Below are 17,991 nucleotides of genomic sequence, written 5' to 3' on the forward strand. Positions count from 1 at the left end.
ACCCTTTGATTTTCCAATAACCTCTGCTAATAGTCCCCATGATTTCTCCGACGTGGCAGTAAGAAGCCAGTTCATATTTTAGCTTTCCTTCTCCTCTTCTCCAATTTGCAGGACAGCAATTGCCAGCAAAGCCAAGTTTCCCTAGGAAAGAAAGTGCGTTGGCGCAGGCACGAGGTAGGAAGTGATGGGCACCAGGTAGAATATGATTTCGCTTAGTATAAGGCCTTCTTGGTCTGAATGGAGAAATGTTTCCCTTCGTGCACAATGGACTTGTGTTGGAATAGCTCCATTGATCCAGGCTAATAGTCCACAGGCGAGTAGGTGACCCATCAGAAGACAGAAGGAAACCAGGAGCATGACTTCTCTTGAGTCATCAGTCCTATCGACATGGCTAATATCAATCACCCGCGATCCAGAACAACGGCTGGGCCCTTGTAAGTTAAGGACAAATTCCCTTTTCTGCAGCAATGCGTTCCAATCACCTGAACATAAGGAGCAGTACAAGGAAACCATCTTCAGAAAGAGAAAAGTCATGACTCTGGTGATTTAGTGTGGTAATATAGAGGGTGATTGCATTCAGGTCTTAAAATGCGTGGACTAAAAAGCACTGCTGCTGTGAGTAGCTCACAGCACTCAGCAAAGGGCTTCTAGTTAGCTGCCAGGAATTGGCCAGGTTTTGGCTAGGATCCACAAACCAGCATCTCAAGGGCCACGTGGTGGAGAGGGTGTTCTGCCTGACCTGGCATGGCATCTTGCCCCGACTTACCCTCCAGTGCAAGCCTAGTGTGATTAGGATGGTGGCATGGGATGGAAACTAGAAAGAGGCAGAAGAGGGTCTTTTGTAATTAGTAGGGGACTGACCTACATAACTAGGCCAGGGTTACAGGGTTAGGGTGAATTCCAGGGAAGGCCGTGGTGCGATTACTTGCCAGCTCACTTCTGGAGGGGAAAAGGGAAGCCTAGGACTGGCCATACTACTGAGCGAGACCAGGAGCAGGGAGGGTGTGTCTGATAACGCACCGTGGGATGTTTGTATTGTGATAGGGCTGAGCCGTGAACTAAGTTAGCACTGCTCTGGCACGCAAGGAAGCAAAGTCCACGCTCCTGAAGAACTTATCTTCTGCCGCGAAGGCAAAAGCCACAGCCATGGAGGCCTGCTGCCACGAACCACGACAACAACAGGAAGCCTTTCTGATGCTTTGCTACTGATTAACCAATGCCCTGGCTTGACTTTCCACTGCGGTGCGTGTGGAATAAAACACTTGTGATGCAACATGACAGCAACAAACAGCAAGTTTATTCTTTTTTTTAATGCAGAAGTTAAACAGCAGGGCAGGGTGTCAGCAGTTTCACAAGAGCTAGCGTGCGTACTCCAGGAGTGCTCTGCACTGTAAAGCTCGTCCCTTTGCCAGGAACAAATAGAAACCTGGCTTCTGGCGCTCAGGACTCTTTACAAACCACAGCCTTCTTTTCACTCTGGGCTCTGCTGACCTGCCATTAACACTCCTTCCAATTTCATCCCCGCCTCACAAAGCCGGTGCATTATCTGCTATTTCAGATAATAAGCTATTTTACAGGATATGCCTCTGAGAAAGCCATTCACCCCGGGCAATGAGTCTTGCACCGAGCTGGTTACAAGCTTGTCTGTTTGGGGAGCAGCATGCACTGTCAGATATGAAAGAGTGCAGGCGACTTGCTCACGAAGCGGTGTCTTGGGGGTTAACTGTCTCGCACTATGGACAAAAGGAGTCCCCTTCCCCGATGCCACGAGCCACTGCAGAAGTGGTCACTCAGTTTTTCCAACAGCACGATCACCGTGACATTTTACAGATGCTGCCAGACCCTTCTCTGTTTAACAAGAAAGCAAACCCTAGGAGTCGAGTCCTCATAAAGAGGTGCAAGTGAGGCTTGACTAGCGGCACTGCACTATTTCAGCAGCTCAGGGAGCGAGCATGGCTCAGCTTGAGACCTCAGCTTCCATGTCCATGCCAGACCAACACATCCCAGGTCCAGACAGCACTCAAGGCAAAGGCCCACCAGGACTCCTACCCTCCCCGCCAGTAAGTAGCACGTCCGATGTCTGCAAGGAGCCCTTGTAGCTCCTCCAGCAACAAAAAGCGATTCTCCCAGCAGGCACTGGGTTCAACAGATAACCAGTTCGCTATAGCTAATTTGCAGGCTGGACAGCACTCCCGCCCAACTGTGCGTCAGATGGTTTTGGCTGGCCTTCCTCGCTCTGTGCCTTGGATGTCCCAGAGAGCACTGCCTTACATGCTGCCGGTGCTGCTTGGCATTCATCTCTGCAGGGCACACTATCTCCTGCTGAGACACGGTGGGAGAGCTGCCCAAATGTTCCCACAATATGTTGATTCAAAAATGGATCAGAAACAAGGTGTGTCGCTACAGGTCCACAGACATGAGTTCAAGCCCCACTCCAGATTCATGCCAAAGGCTGCTCCTAGCCAACCCAGCTATAAGTGGTGCCCCTCGTGATTCAAGACAAGGAGTCAAAGGTGTCTGGATATGATGTTACCTGCATTGCTTTCTTGCTTGCTGTTGGCTACAGAAAGCGGTGTGCCTTATCCAAGCTAGCCTGAGGGGCCACTAGGCGTAGGAAGACCCTTGATGGTGACCACTGATTATGGTTGTTACTGTGTTGTAGGCAGACTCAAGACCCAACGAACAGCAGGCAGCTAGTGAACTCTTACTACTTGACTGATACTTGCATTTCAAAACTCCTGCAAAATTAGGGAGGTGCACAGCAGAGAAAAGCAAAACCCTCCCGTCCTCCAAGGAGGGGAAAAGTCAGCTATTTGACTATTACTCTTACCTAGTACTAGAAATCAAGACTGAACACAGCGCGTGTGGGGAACACGCCTGCCTGACTGGGGAGTGTCGGCTAAAATGTGACCAGTGGAAGGAATTGCCCTGTGCTCCTCATCCCACTTCTTGAGCAATGAAAGACATCAGTGATGTGGACCCAAGCGTCCCAATTTCTGTCACCCTTTGAGAAAATCCTGCAGCAGCAAGGAACCACCTCCTCCGGCTGAAAGCATACCTTCTGACATGGTAAAGCATCGACACTGAATCTGTGGATTGACCCATCTTTAATTAAGTCCTTGCAATGTTCTTTGCCTTCCAGGTATTGAAACACGGGCAGTTAACTTTATGAGCTTCATTTGCTCTTGACCTCACCCTCTTGTAGGCCCTGGTTGGAAAAAAACAGGAAATGCATAACTTCCTCCAAAGGGTTCCCTTAGGAATCACGTTGCCAGGTGGGCAGGTTGGCATTCACTTCTGCCCTCCTCTATATTGGTCCCAGGACCAAACCCCTTGTATGCCCAGCTATTCTGGAGACTTTTGCAAAGTGATGCCATATGCTATTCTGCCTAAGCAACAAAACACTTCTATTAATTCCCTAACCCCTCCGCTCCTGACATGCCAACAGCTTAAAACCATTTCCACTTCACTACTCTATTATTTCCTATTGAGGACAGAGAATTATAGGTCATGGGAAGGAAAAAAAAAACTGCAATGTAAGTGTAGTGTTTTTGTGGAGAAACAGAAAGGTGGCAGTTCTGGGTCCCTTTTAGTGCGCTCCACCTGCAATCAAATGCCACCTCCAGGGACAGTCTGTTCCAGCTGCTCCATCTGAGCTGGCTTGCCTACAGCTGGGCAATTATTTTGCCACCTTGGAACAAATGGAGGGACAGGCCCAGTAGCCTCTTGATCCCCTGACTGCATTTTGTATTGCAGAATAACCGGTGGCTTTCTCTTTGCAAACTTCCCACCCACTCTTCTACAAAGTCCCCATTGCACTCCAGAACCTGGGAGCAGATGGAGTGGTTATATTCCCCTCAGTTACTGCCAACGTTTTCCAAAATCCTAGCTCTGGCTCACAAAAAAGCAGGTGTTCAATTTAAAACCCATGAACAATTAAATCAAGCAGGTTCCTTACATTTGCTTTCTAGTGTTTATGATCTAAGCCTTCCAGGGGTCACGCGTTTTCAGGCTTTGCTTTCCGCACTCTTATTTGATAAGAAAGACAAGGTCATCTCAGGACCAGAGTGGCTTCATTCCAGAAAATCCCTGCAGAGGGCAAGACTCGCAGTAAAATCACAGGAGTCAGCCAAGTGTTTGAGAAGAGTAAAGGCCAGAGCCGAGTCCATCGAACTCTGGAACAACGCCCCTGGAGGACAGCAGATGCTGGGCCTTGCACTTTGGTGTCCTTTGCGCAGGGTATAATATCCAAACTGGTCAAAGAGTGATGACACAGGTGCGTGACGCCGCGTCTTAGGGTTGCTGTTATTCCAGTGTATTTATCACGGTAATCAGCATGACATGCCTGCTCGAGCGCCGGGCATGTGCAGGCTTGGGCCATCTGAGAAGCACAAGGCAGGGGGGCCGGAGCGGCTCACTCAGCCTTGAAGGGGAGAATTTGCCATAGCAACTGCACTTGGGTATGGATAGGTTGATTTAACTCTTTCTTACCATTGAAGCATAAACAGCATTGCCTTTCTTCACTCATTTTTTTCATGCTGCAGCAGCACCTGTATGGACTAAGGCAGGTGCGGCCAATTATTTTGGGCAGGGGGCTGCTTACTGAGTTTCGGCAAGCCATTGAGGGCCGCATGACAGGCAGCCCAGGGCAGGTATATATTAATTTTCTAAATTTTTTAGGAACCCCACAGGCCGGATAGAGTGGCCTGGTGGGTCGCATCCGGCCCCCGGGCCGCATTTTGCCCACCCCTATACTAAGGAATGAGCTCCCATCTGTCTGTCAGATCTGGTACTAGTCCATCCAGATATAGGATGACCCGACTTCTTCCAGACTACGACGGGCTCATTTTCTGGTCTTACCTGCTTTCTCCTGTGCTGCTTCTGATGTCATAAATCATAAGGTTCATTGCGTCTTTGGGGAGAGGATGCCACGGTTGAGCTGATCAGGCTGCAAACGCATCCTGCTGTTTGCACCAGGTGGTGCGTTGCCCATTCTCACCCATTATTCCAAGTTAATCGTCTACACCTTGGCTGAAAGAATAAAAGGTCCCCGTGGTGTTTTCTCCTTCCCCCCCAATGCTCAGGTGGATGGAGATGAAGCTAAGACAATGGGTTTGCCCACTGCGGGCAGCCCACTGCACCAGCCCTATTAAAGTCAGAATAAAGCACTCATCGACCTTTGGCATCACTGGAAATACGACCCCAGAAGGAGCTGAGAAAAGCCCAAGGACAATTCACTGCACTGTTTCTGGAGAAAGGTGCACTTGCTTTTGCTACATACCGAGAACGAGCACGCACAGCAATAACAGCGAGGCTGCTCGGGCTCCCAGCCTGACCCTGCTTATCTTCCACGTGTTTTGCTGCAATAAACATCGTGTATCCTATCCCTTATCTGCCTCCTCCTCCTCCTTGGTATGTGTGTTTGCTTGGTTTGGGGCAGTTTGTACCTGTTTCACCATTTGGGAGTAAACATGTTCAGATGTAAAGGGCCAGCGAACCGGGTTGTTGTGTGCACAGGCCTCCCTTTCCAATTAGTCGAGTGCATAAAGTGCAAATGCCCTGAGAAACTGGGCAAAGGCCACCGAGGGAGCAGCGCTCCCTGTGCAGAGGTCTGCAGTGCAGTGGCCCTCACACTTCGAGTGAGTGACCGACATGGGGGCTCCTGCCAGAGCTGTCTCTTTTCATATTATTCATTCCTTTTATTTTTTTCTGATGCATTCCTCCTTATCCAAAAGGCTGAGCCCACACACAGGACTCCCCAAGTAACACCCCAGCTCCCCCCTCTTTCCAACCACTGCCTCCCTCCCATAAGGAAACCCTCCTGCCAGTCCCAGCCATGCCTCCCAGCTGCCACTTGCACCCAGATATAAGAAACCTTTTCCCACCCCATCCTCCCCTAAAGCCCCCTCCAAGCTCATACAGAACTGCAGGTCTGCCCTTCTCCCAGCACAAAACACACCTAATCCTTCCTTTCCCCCCAACAAACCCAACTCACTTCCAAAGAGCCCCTAACAAGACGTCAAAGACAGACACTCGGCCTCCACTGAAGGGCAGTCCTTGGAGGTGCCTTCCCAGGGACGCTGCCACCTCTGCAGGTCCTGCAGGCTGACTGGGTCCCTTCTTTCTCCTCTTGGGGCGGGGGCAAGATGGGGCAGGTGCCAGATGATATTGCAGCAGCTGCCATCAATTCGCTAAGGGAGAAGTACCTGGAGATGCAAGTCCCTGTAACAGGTTCAGGCAGAGACCTGCCACCCAACTCTTTTTCGGTAAGAGCCTGACACAGAGCTCAGGATCTAAGAGTAAGGGGGCGAGGGGGTTGTATGAGCAACTTCAAGAGGAGCAGAGGCCACCCCCATGGCAGCAAGGAGCAGCGGTCCCCAGCAGTGGTGCAGAGGGAGGGGTAGCAGAGCAGAGACCCTGGCAGTGAGGAATGGTGGATATCTCCGGGGGGGTGGATGTCCCTATCCGGCACCTGGAGCTCCCCAACACCTCCGATCCAAGCACAACTGGCAGCAAGGAGGATCCCTGTTCTTGGAGCCTGTCTGTGGGCAGGAGAACGAACATAACCATGCACTTAAATAAAGTTTTGCTTGGTCTCATGCTAGGGAAGGGAAAGCAGAAATAGATGGGGGCCACGATAATAACTGGTCAGTGAATAACGAGTCTCGCTTCCCAGCAGCCGGGCGAGGTACGAGAGCTCCCATGGGTTTGCTCTGTAACGGAGCGCGAGTCCGTGCTGCAGGACTAGCATCCTTCTTCAAGAGATTAATGGTGCCATCCCAAGGAGACGGGAGATTTTGGGGAAGCAGCAACACTTACCTTACTAGTCACCAAGCTGACCCTGTGCAAGGGCTGAACGCAGTAATCATTAATAGTTTCTGGTTTCAGTGACAACCGAACAGCTAGGGTTTCCTTTAAGATTGTGCGCTCGTTCCTGTCCCCCTTTAACGAACCCTGTTATAATTGACTATTGCTTGTTGAGCGGGGCAGTTTTTTCACTTTGGGACACCCAGGTAAAATGCATTTCTCCAGGTTTCTGGGCTGCGGGCTCAAGCTGAGAGAGAGCGTGTGTGTGCAATCCGGACATTTGATCCTGGCCCGTTACTGCCCTCCACAGCCCGGCAGAAGGGCTAGGCCGGCTTTGTCGCAGACACGCCAGGTTAGTTCAGGTGAGTCTGCTCCGTGCCTCAGCTTCCCCAGCAGTAAAACGAGAATATTAATTCTTCCACATTGCAGTGCGGCTGTGTCAAGTGATCTCTGCAGTTTCTGGACGGGCATGCCCTGCCCATCATATGACTGACCTAATACCTAATTTGTCTAGATACGGCACAAGCAGCTAACGCCTGGTGTAGGTGTGGCATCAGTGTATCTAGGATCACGAGGAAAGGAGAGGACACAGTTCTTTCACTACCATTGCCTTGGGCAGTATCTTCTATTTGGCATGAGATCCCGTCATGAGGTAAAAGCCATAGGCATCGGACAGTTCCTAAATGCTGCAACGCTTCTCAGGCTGCTGCACGATGTGGGGAAATACCTTTTGGTGAGATCATGGGCTGTATGCCGGCTGCTTCCTCTTCTGAAACATGCCCTCATTCTCCCACTCGTACAAGCTGGCGCTTTCTTAACTTCTCCGTGCATGGGAACCAAACTTCTTGGATACGCAATTTGGCTGAATTGGGCGAGCACGCAATGTCATTCTGAAACCTTTCTGCAAGAGTTCAGATACTTGCATGCAGACGCTGTGCGCCCACTTCCTTGTTCAGCGAGGGAAGACAAACCTACTTTCAGCGATTTCTCTTTTTAGTCTGTCTCTCCCCTACGAGGCTGCCTTCTGCCCCGAGCCACAGCCCATACAACATTGCTTTCTTGTTTCGTACCACCTCTTCACTCCCACCCGCTAGATTTCTGTCCCAGTAGACTGGCTTCTTCACCATCACCCACTGTCTCTCACAGATATCACTTGGCCTCCTTCCCTGGCCATCAGAGACCCCCTTGGCTGAAGTCAACCTTTTCCCATGTTCCTTTTGAGTTTCTCCTTAAACCTGTGTCCAGCACAGATGCGCAGAGCTGCCCTCTCCAAAGCAGAGACCTTGCCTCCCGAACAGGCATAGCTGTAGCCCCATCTCATCCATCCATGGGGGAAGAAATGCTGGTGTTGACAACTGCGTGCACCCACACCACCCTTATTCCTTATGCAGACCCCGAGATAGCATTCCCCACCTTCCTCCTCCTTGTAAAGCAATTACAGCTGCAGCATCTCGTTTTGCTGGCCCAGGCTTTCCAATTCACCACAATGTGCATGCTAGCCTTTCACTGCACTATGTCCTACACGTGCCAACAGCCCACATGAAATTAGGGGCTGCTTCTTGTGGAGAGGGACAGAAACGTTTGCTTTTGCAACACCAGACAGGAACCACACTGGTCCAGAAAAGCATTTGATTGTACTGAACTGAGAGCCGAAGAGGGGAGTGGGGTAGGCAGGGATCTCTGGGACCTGACAAGCAGACTGAGGGTGACGGAGTGGTGGCTGGGTTGGCATATGTAGCCTTGCCTCCATCTAAGCAGACTTGGGTAGCAATAGCGTTGAAGACACAGTGGCATGGAGTTCAGCCAACTAAACACCCAGTTCCCATGCAGGTGTCTATGCTACTATTGCTCAAGCCAGCTGGATTAAGTCCATCTTGGATCTGCCTGCCCATCCGGAAGTCAAACCTCATAACTGAAGCGTACACACCCCCTAAACACCAGGTAAAGAGACCGTAGCTTTGTTTTACTAGCCGGCATATGACTGTTGCTCAGGATGAGTCATTCTTTCCTGCTTTGCTTGGCTAATAATGACCACGCACCTCCGATCCAAACTAGACTGGCAGCAAGGAGGATGCCTGTTCTTGGAGCCTGTCCGTGGGCAGGAGAGCGAACATAACCATGCACTTAAATGAAGTTTCGCCTGGTCTCATGCTAGGGAGGGGAAAGCAGGAATAGGTGGGGGCCATGATAATAACTGGTTGATGAAGGCAAGGAGAAAAACATCCAAAAGAAAACCAACAGGAAAGTTAATCTCAGCAACAAAGTTCAAAAGAGGAGACATTAGAGAAGAGAGAAAGAAAAAAACCACTAACCACCGAGGAGAAACCTTGTGTGAAAAGGAGAAAGCAAATGAGATTAATACGGGTAAAAAGAGTCAATCATCAACACACAGATTTCTTGATTCAGTCGAGTCATTGCCTGGGCTGTTCGCAGAGCGGGGCAGGCAGCCAGTCCTTTTTAGACACCGCTGTTTAGCCTACAAAGGTGGTGGCAGCTTTCCCGAGCACCGCCGGGTTTACATCCGTGCTCTGCTCTTAAACGCCCCAGCATGTGCCGGGGGAACGTACGCTGCAGCCGGCGAAGGCTGAACACAGGAGGATGATAATGCTTTGAGGCCAACTTGACCCCAGGAAAAAGAAAAGCATTTCTGCATTTGGTGGCAGTTTTGTAGATTGGCGTCTGGCTCACTGTCTTCTGCAGAGGAAGGATTTTCATCTTCAAAATGGGTGCATTGATACCTCTGGGCTATTATAAGCTACCAGCTGCAAAGGGTTGGCTGTATGTATGCAACGTTGCACTATTTATAACATCCCTTTTGGAAAGCTGGGAAGTAAGAGCCCTTTCCTTAACCGTCTGACTCTTTTTTTTCCATCTGGTGGACACGGACATTTATCTTCCATGTTCCCAAACACAGCTGTAGCCAACACGAGCCCAGTTTATTTATATGTGCGGGCCAGATCCTCAGCTGGTGACGATCAGTGGAGCCCCACTGACTCCAGGTCACCAGCTGGTGTAAAGGAACATGACACCACTGACATCAGTGGAGCTGCACTGATTTACATCAGACTGGGAGCTGGCACGTGCGTCCGCAATCTAAGCACACTTCCAAGCATAGATTAGCTTCTGCTTCAAGCCTGCAGAGGCACGATGTGCATGATCTGCAAGGGGACAGAAGCGCACAATATGGGGGCCATTTGGGCTTCAGCTCCCCCCTATTAAGAAAGTGGAGGAAACGAGAGAAGAACAACAAAAAAGGGAAGACTGATCAGATTTTGGGTGTAAACTACTGACAGCATCGTTTTCACTGAGAAGCAGCAGGGGCTTGTAAGGTTTTACAGGCCAGAACTGACAGCTTGGAGTTTTAGCCCATGTTACATTTTCAGTGTCCTGAGCTGTTAAATGAAAAGTGCATTGGCACGGCACCGAGAAATTTCTCAAAGCCAAAAATAACAGGAAGCTTGCGAGTAAATCCTTCCCCCACCTTCCCCGCCAAATAAATGTACCAAGGATACAGACGTTCAAAAAGGATTCTTTTAATCAGAGGCAAGTTTGCAAAAGAAGAAGTAACTTTTTCATACAAAATAGTAGAGTGGTGAGGGTGAGGCTAACAACAGGTGTGGAACAAAGAATAAAAACCAAAAAAAACCCCAACCCCAGCCCATCAAAACAAGACCCCAAAACAAACCCTCTAGAAAACCCCAGAGTAAAAGCAATGACCCAATTACTGTGGTACACTGACGAGTAATTCTCAAAACTAGGTGTGCAACATTGGTTCTACCTCCTAGACTGACAGCAGACACATCAAATGACTAGATTTCCATTTGAAAAGGAGCAAGTGCTTGGGTACAAACTTGATGTACGGTTTTCCTGCACCTTTCCGGCACCTGAGAACCACATATGGATCACGGCACTGCCCACTATTCAACGAGTTAACACATACGGTTATGATACTACTAGTGCAAACTTTCCATTCCCCCCATTCGCAAGCCACCATGACTAGACAGTCTCCGTTCCAGACCGGTACTAAGAGAAGCGGGCACACGTGGAGGTTGCCTTTGATGTCTCCCAACTGCGGTGACACCCGAGAGGCTAGTCAACAACCCAGCAGATGTGAACTGAAAACCACGAGTCTCCCGGCAATCGTGGCTAACCTCAAGGAATTACTAAAATGTGCCCGTGGCACTTTGGAGAAGGTGTGAATCACTCCTTACCCAGATGTGTCCATGGAAGCTCTTCCCATCCGAATCAATTGATTCCTCCCTGTCTGTCCCATAGTGTGTTTACTGGTGCTTTCTGCTACCAGTAGAGGGAAACCCCATATGGGGTGTGGGGTCGACAGAGCAGCAGCATGACTGCTCCTCAAGTGATCTCCAGTTACATTACTACGTCTTTGATCCAACCAACGATGTCTCTGATGCAAAAAGACCCGTCTTGGGAACACGCGACGCGTTTAGCATGAAGCTGGCATAAACTGAGGTCCGAAGGCAATTCCAGCCACAACACAAAGTGCCTTTCCAGAATCTGGAATTCCTTAATGGCCTTTCTCCACCCAAGATTAGCCGGTAATGCACATAATGCGTTGTTTGCTATCTACGGTGGAGAGCTCAGAAAGCAAGCAGGGTTTGCAATCATGTTCTCTCTCTGGTTTTTGGGACTTAGCTGATTTCTAGTGGGCCTTTCAAAGGTTTGGGGTTTTTTTCATATCATGATTACATTCCTTTTCTGAAATCAGAGTGCACGTTCCAGACTAAGATTTCTAAAGAGCAAATGGCTGAAGTGGATGTATAAAACGCTACTTCTGCTTCCACCCCAAAGAACATATTGGAGCGCCTTGTGCTTCCCTCAAGAAATCCACTGGGTTACAATGATGAGAATAATAAATTACACCTTCGCGTAAGGAACCAAAGGCAGATTTTCTCTCTCTGACCTGACACTGCTGCAGCTTTTGATGATCACCTGGGAGTCTGGAAGCAAATTAGAGCTCAGCCAACCTGGAAAATGTTACAGGCTTGTATTTTAACACTCAGGGAAGGGCCAAACACAGTTCTCCTTGGGCAAAGACCCAGGTGCCTTTTAAAAAAATATTCCTTCTTGTCCTAGGTGGCAGCAACTGCTCCCAGAAGCAGGATTGCAACCTGGATTTAGCAAATGTTGATGAAACTTTTCACCCGGTCCCAATCACATATACCCTCCAGTCCCTCCCCACAGGCTGTTCGGCAAGGTGTTTCCACCTGGCAACTGCTGGCCAGGAAGGAAAAAAAGCAAGAGGCTGGCATTGATTAAAGTGAAACAGTGCCCTCTTCCGTCTCTCCCTTAATTCTGCAGCACAGCACAGCATGGATAATCGACAGAAACCATGGAGGATTTCAAGACAGTGGGATGACGTCTGGGGCTTGGCAGGGGCCAGCACCGCTTATGAAACAGAATCCGAGGTTAAGAAAATATACATTTAGAAGTATACAAAATTATCCCAAAACAAGGCTCCAAGGGGATTTATTCATTTGTGCCTTTTTGCAACAAAGCTAATGAATGAAACGGCTAACTTGAGATTTAGGTCTGAGGATGTCGGTGGGTTTTGGTGACAACGTTAACTGAGTGCTTCATGGTGCGTCTGGGTCTTGAGGTGGGTGGATAGTTTTCTGTACTGTCTCACTGTGTGAGCCTGGATATATTTGAAGGACATCAAAGGGGAACGTGCTTCTATTAAGCTCCTCTATGAAATATCCCTTTGTGCTCGTCTATGGACTCGGTAATGATCCTGTTTTTGTTTCTCAAATAGATCCACTAGGGAGAAAAGAAAAAGAAGAAAAAAAGTCCTAGGCAGATGTTTTTAAATGGAAGCTTTGATTTTCAAGACTGTTCAGCTCTTCTAAACAGCAAGATGGGAACAAGGTGGGTGTGATGGGTAGAGGGAGTGAAACATGACAGCTAACACTTTAAAAGTCATATCTCGAAGTTATGATTCCCAAAGATTACAGCTCTGAAACAGGGCTCTCTTGTTAACTGACTGGGTGCTTCTTGCCAGATTATAACAATTTACCTTATTCTCGAGTAAAGAAAACCCAACTCTTAATTATATTTTATAAATACAGCATGCTAACGGCAACCAATGCAACACAGAGCTTCAACGTGTATTTAAATCTCACGCATGGTTTGGGCCGGGGGGGGGGTGATACACAGCTTTTCCATTTCATTAGGGATTGGATAGCCAATGCTATGTGCTTCCACTCAGTGGATACAGTCAACTAAATACATGTGCATGCAAAACAGAAGAAAAAGCAATGTGACGGCTATGTGACCGGGGAGCGTAGAACGGAACAGAAAGTACCTAAAAGAATCACATTTGACACTTTTATTTGGGAGGCAAAGAGAAGACGAGAGCTGTCAGACAGCCCGTTCGGGACCTCAGCCAACTCGCTAGAATTCCTGGCAATTCCTGCGGCAGAAATCCCCAAGAAGAGGGAAGAATTCCCTTCCCCGCGCGTCCCCTTCCTTTCACCTGTACTCCTGTTTGTGCTTTTTTTTTGGTGGCCATGCAGTCCATTCCCCTTATCTTGCATCCTTAGGCATGGAAGTTGGGACACACGGGGCCAGCAGCACCCCCCGAAGGGCTCTCTCGGGGCTCGTGTTCAGAGTGACGGCGGCTTCAGCGACGGGCGCACCTGCGTTCCTCGGGCATGGCTTTGGGAGGAAGCTTTCCCCGTGGTTGAATCGGAGCCCTTCCAAGCCACAGATCTACCCAGAAGGGCCTTGAGACATGCTTCCAGTAACTTTATCCTCAGAGCTGCTGCATTAAAATTCCAACAGTGGATTCAACTGCCAGGGCAGCTACACTGTATAAACAATTCTGTAGGAAAGAAAATAGCTAAAAAGGCATAATCTCACACAGGAAATAACAAGACCAAAAAACAAAACCAAAAAAACCCAAAACCAAAGAAACAACCCAATAAAAGCTCACATATGTCATTTTCCCTAAAAAGAAAAAACAACCCAAAATAATAAATTGCAAATAAATTCTTTTCAGTTCATTAATTAAAGCAATGTCCATATGGCTTAAGAGAACAGTCAAAGTGCACAGAAAGGCAGTGGTATCTCGCCATGTTCTCTGCTTCTACATTCATCTTCACAGTAAGTTCAAGCCCTGCTCCTTGGAGCAACCCGTGCAGTTGGGGGAAGGCTCCTTTCTCCCAAGGGGCACGCCTGAGCCCCTGCCTCTTCAAGACGCTTCCCATCCAAGGAATTGCGGAGAATGATCTCGGTTTCAAAAGCCTTCGGTGGAGTTTTTGGTTTGCAATCTCTCTCTTCCCTGGGGGGTTTGGACAGGAACGTGAATCCAGCACCGAGGCCGCACAGCGTGTGCACGGAAAGCGGCCGAGCCCGGAGGGTACAAGCTGTGCTCAGGCTGCCTGCCTGGAGGAGGCACTGAAGGGTTGTGGATGCACCGCACCTAGTCAGCCGTGCTCGTGCCAGGTCTGCTTCGAACCCGCCCTGAAGGGCACTGGCAAGCACCGGCTGTAACAATCCCTACTTTCCTTTCACACCTCCCTGGACGGCCATTGGCAGGAAGCAGCGATACCAATGCTACAGCTGTTGCATGCCTTTGCTACAAGGAGAGGGCCAGACAGCGCCGATAACAAAGATAAGGCTGTGCCCTACCTGCCTGGAGGGGTGCGAGAGGTGCCAAGTTTCATGGGTGTTCCTCAGGCCTCTGCAAGGGGAACCGCTGGAGAGCGGCCGTGCTGCAAACAGCTGCTCCAGCATAACCTTTCCAACCCCCCTGAGCAGGAACGACTAAAAGACGGGAGCGTTGCCAAGTCCAAAGGCTGGACTGGGATTCTTTAAATCACTGACAGCTTCCACTTGAGCAAAACAACTTGCCAAAAAAACCCGCAAGAGGCCTTGGGGGTGGGGAGAAGGAGCTGGCTGCAGCTCCGTGGGTCCAAAAAAAAGGGGCAGCACCAAATAGACTGGAAAAAACCCAAAGAAAACCCCGCTGCTTTCTAAGAACCGCCGCCGCACGCACAGTGGGCCTCCGCGTGTGCACAAGGGAGTTCACAACCCTAGCGCCTGAAAACCTGCTTCACTTTATTCAGGAGATGTCTGGCTGCTTCTCTCATGTACAAAGCTGAGCAATCAGTAGAAGGCACCTGTGGACACCAAAACTCACCCCCTCAGTGTGATCGGCCTTTGCATTAAAAAGGGTTTTGTTTGTTTGTTTTAAAAAAAGAGAGCAGATAAAATTCAAAGAAACCCAGCTAAGGGCACGGATCAGTGTGCAGCACCGCAGAATCCTGTCTGAGCAGCCGGGCTGGGGGCGGCGGGGGGGGGCTGAGCTTTATTGATAGGGTAGGACTGCTGTGATAATCACAATCCAATTAATCCATTAGCAGGTTCTCCAGCTCATTAATTGCAAGCATCAGATCCTAGATTCCAGCTCATTAACTGCAACCACTGGATCCTACGTTCGAATGCTTTCCCCTCTTGTTGCTTTTCCTTATTTTTAACAATTTACAATATCAACAACAAACTGACCCCGCGTCAGAGTAACTTCCCAGCTGCTTCAGCCAATGCCATCTCCAGCTTTTTCAAACCATCTCCACTGACAGCAGCTCTGGAGTGAGACTATCCGAGGAATGCAACGAGCCCAATCTGACCAGGATAAGAAAGCAGTAAGATATATTCATTATCGAAAACACCAGTCGTGAGCCTACGGGCAGGAGTAGCGACACCACTGAGACTAAGCTAATCAACGGGTACTCCTGAAGTGGAGGTGGAATGGCAATGAGCAACGGGGCGGAGAATTTTCCCATCTTTTTTATGCGAAAAAAATGTTCCCTTTTTCACATTCCTACTCAACCCTGATGGGAGAGAAACTGGGGAGGTTTGGGGGTGTTTTCTCGTCCGCTCACATCACAAAGTCACTCACGGCATCCATGGAATTCACCTTCTTGTTTGGAAGGGAATAGGGTGGGGGGAGGAAAGAAAAAAGAAGAACATGGGAGCTGCTTCGTAAAGCAGAGTTACAAAAAGCAGTTAAAAAAACCCCTACTATTCACATGTGATTAAAACTGTCACTTTTCGCAATTTTTTTTTTTTTTTTTTTAAAACAAAAGTTCGGCTAGTTCAGCTCCGCGTTGTAAGAGTTGATTGTCTTCAGAAAAAATAGACTCATTCACGTTCACTTCCGCTCTACCCTGATAGAGAAATTTACCCACAGGCCACGGCACCGGTCACACACAGTCACTGTGATGGGTCGTCCCGATCCCCGCAGGAGTTTCGGCTGTGCTGTTTCCTCCCTCGCGGTGTCACACAAAGGAGGAGAACCCTGTCACTGGAGTCCGTGAGCCAGGAGCGGGCTGTCCTGTGGGGGTGTACACCCCTCCTGAGCTCTGTGTTGTGATGACAGTCTGGAAATAGGGTTCTGTCTCACTGGCCGCACACTCCTCGTACCTGTAGGACGCCGGGTGTTTCACACCCTTTTGCTGCCGCTTCCACGAATTGTAGTAGGTAGGGTCGCTCATGTAGTGGTTCACAAAGGAGTGCTTTGGCAACTCATCTTCATAATCGGAGTCAGTGGCCTGCGGCACGAGAGACACAACCGTTAGCTTCCTTGTCTAAGAGAGAAGATACAACAGAACTAGGATTATTTAGTCTGGAGGAGAGGAGGGTGCAGGTTGGGGAGGGCGGGTGTTGATAACAGCCTCCAAATACCTGAAGGGTGATTATATGGCACGTGGAGAAGACTATTTTTTGTGGCCACAAGGGACAGGACAAGGAGCAAATGGTCTTATATTGCAGGAGGGGAAATTTAGGTTGGGTATCTAGAAGAATTTCCTCACTATGAGAGTGGTCAAGCTTTGGAAGAGATTCCCTGGAAAGACCGCGGAGTCTCCGTCTTTGCAAGTTTTTAAGAGCAGGTCAGACCAACACTTACCTAGGAAGGTTTAGACAGGGACGATCCTGCCTTGAGCAAAAGGTTGGGCTAGATTGGCAGTGGGCCACAAAGGGTTGGCTGCCGGACCAGAAGTGATCGGCATACTGCAGACTGGATACAAAAAAGGGTTGTCTGCCCGTCCACAGCATGCTAGTCATGCCAGACTGAAGTATGCTGGTCCCAGACTGAAGTATGCTGGACCACAGTTTGCCGGTCCGCGGTCTATAAAGTTTGGGAACCACTGGACTAGATGACCTCCTGAGGCCTCTTCTAGCCCTATGGTGCTCTGACAGCACCACCAACTGATACAAGATGAATATTTATAGGTCTGCAGGCTAAATGCAGCACAGTACAAATAGACCTGGTCCTGAGTTAACACAGTTTAGTGCAATCAGAGTGGAAGTCCTTCCCCCTAATGGCCACTTGCAGTAGAAGATACTAGAAAATCTGTTCTGATTCACTGAGGATCATTGCTGTAAAAGTAACTAGGTTCATTTCAGGAGGAGATGCAAAAGAAGGCAGAGATATTGCAGTGCGAGGCAAAGTTGCAATCACTTACTCAGGTATTTCAGTTTCAAGGCAGGTAAAACGATGAGAAGTTTTCTGTCTCTATCTCATTCTGGTAGGCAGGAAGTAAAATCAATGCAAACCTATTGGGCGCCTATACACGTGCTCTGATGCGTTCTAAGTAGAACACGTCGGAGCAGACTCGACTGGGGTGTTCTTGCTAGAGCGCGCCAGTGTGCCTCACTGTCACATGTATTAAGCATCCTAGATTTCAACATGGTCGCGGAGGGCGATTTAACTAAAGCTGATCAAATGAGCAACCCTCGTGGCCATTTTGAAATGTGGGATGCTTAGTACACATGACGCTGCGGTGCTTTAATTAGAGTGGCTGTTCTAATTAAAACGCCTGACCCCTGCCCTCTCACCCTGGAGCACGTGTACAGATACCCACGGTTTTAGGCAAATTAACTGTTCAGTGTTTATCAAGGCAACAGTGAGGCACTGAAACAGTGGTGAAATGCTTCCCAGGAAAGGCTCATGTCACACGGAGTCTGTGCACTCACCATCAGCTAGATGGACACTTGAAGCTCCTTGGGGAGCTCCCATAAGCTTTGTGGGTCAGCCCGCTGCTGAAGCGGTGCTGCTATTATCCAGAAGAAAGAATCTTCATTGGTTTGTAGATCTCGTAAGAGCAAAATGAAGCTTAGCTGAATGCATATATATATATATATATATATATATAT

General features: G+C 49.1%; 1 protein-coding gene and 1 long non-coding RNA gene across 4 annotated transcripts in view; both read right to left on the reverse strand.

Moving 5' to 3' along the window:
- Positions 1 to 1,284: 1,284 nt before the first annotated feature.
- LOC112550367 lies at positions 1,285 to 5,379 on the reverse strand. 3 transcript variants are annotated; one of them, XR_003094160.1, is made up of 4 exons: positions 4,861 to 5,379; positions 4,492 to 4,559; positions 3,959 to 4,028; positions 1,285 to 3,208 (listed from the first exon to the last, which is right to left on the reverse strand). It is a non-coding gene; the product is annotated as an uncharacterized LOC112550367 (long non-coding RNA). The 3 variants fall into 3 exon arrangements; XR_003094161.1 differs by having other exon boundaries at positions 3,959 to 4,089; XR_003094159.1 differs by lacking the exon at positions 3,959 to 4,028.
- Positions 5,380 to 15,910: 10,531 nt separating this feature from the next.
- Positions 15,911 to 17,991, reverse strand: part of SDK1 (sidekick cell adhesion molecule 1) — a 163,217-nt gene continuing 161,136 nt past the window's right edge. The window contains exon 32 of the mRNA XM_025204581.1: positions 15,911 to 16,385. Within this exon, the coding sequence (XP_025060366.1) occupies positions 16,113 to 16,385 (273 nt within the window). The 3' untranslated portion in view covers positions 15,911 to 16,112. The remainder of the gene's footprint in view (positions 16,386 to 17,991) is intronic.

The sequence above is a fragment of the Alligator sinensis genome, unplaced genomic scaffold (genome assembly GCF_000455745.1).
Source record: "Alligator sinensis unplaced genomic scaffold, ASM45574v1 scaffold402_1, whole genome shotgun sequence".
NCBI classification, from domain to species: domain Eukaryota; kingdom Metazoa; phylum Chordata; order Crocodylia; family Alligatoridae; genus Alligator; species Alligator sinensis.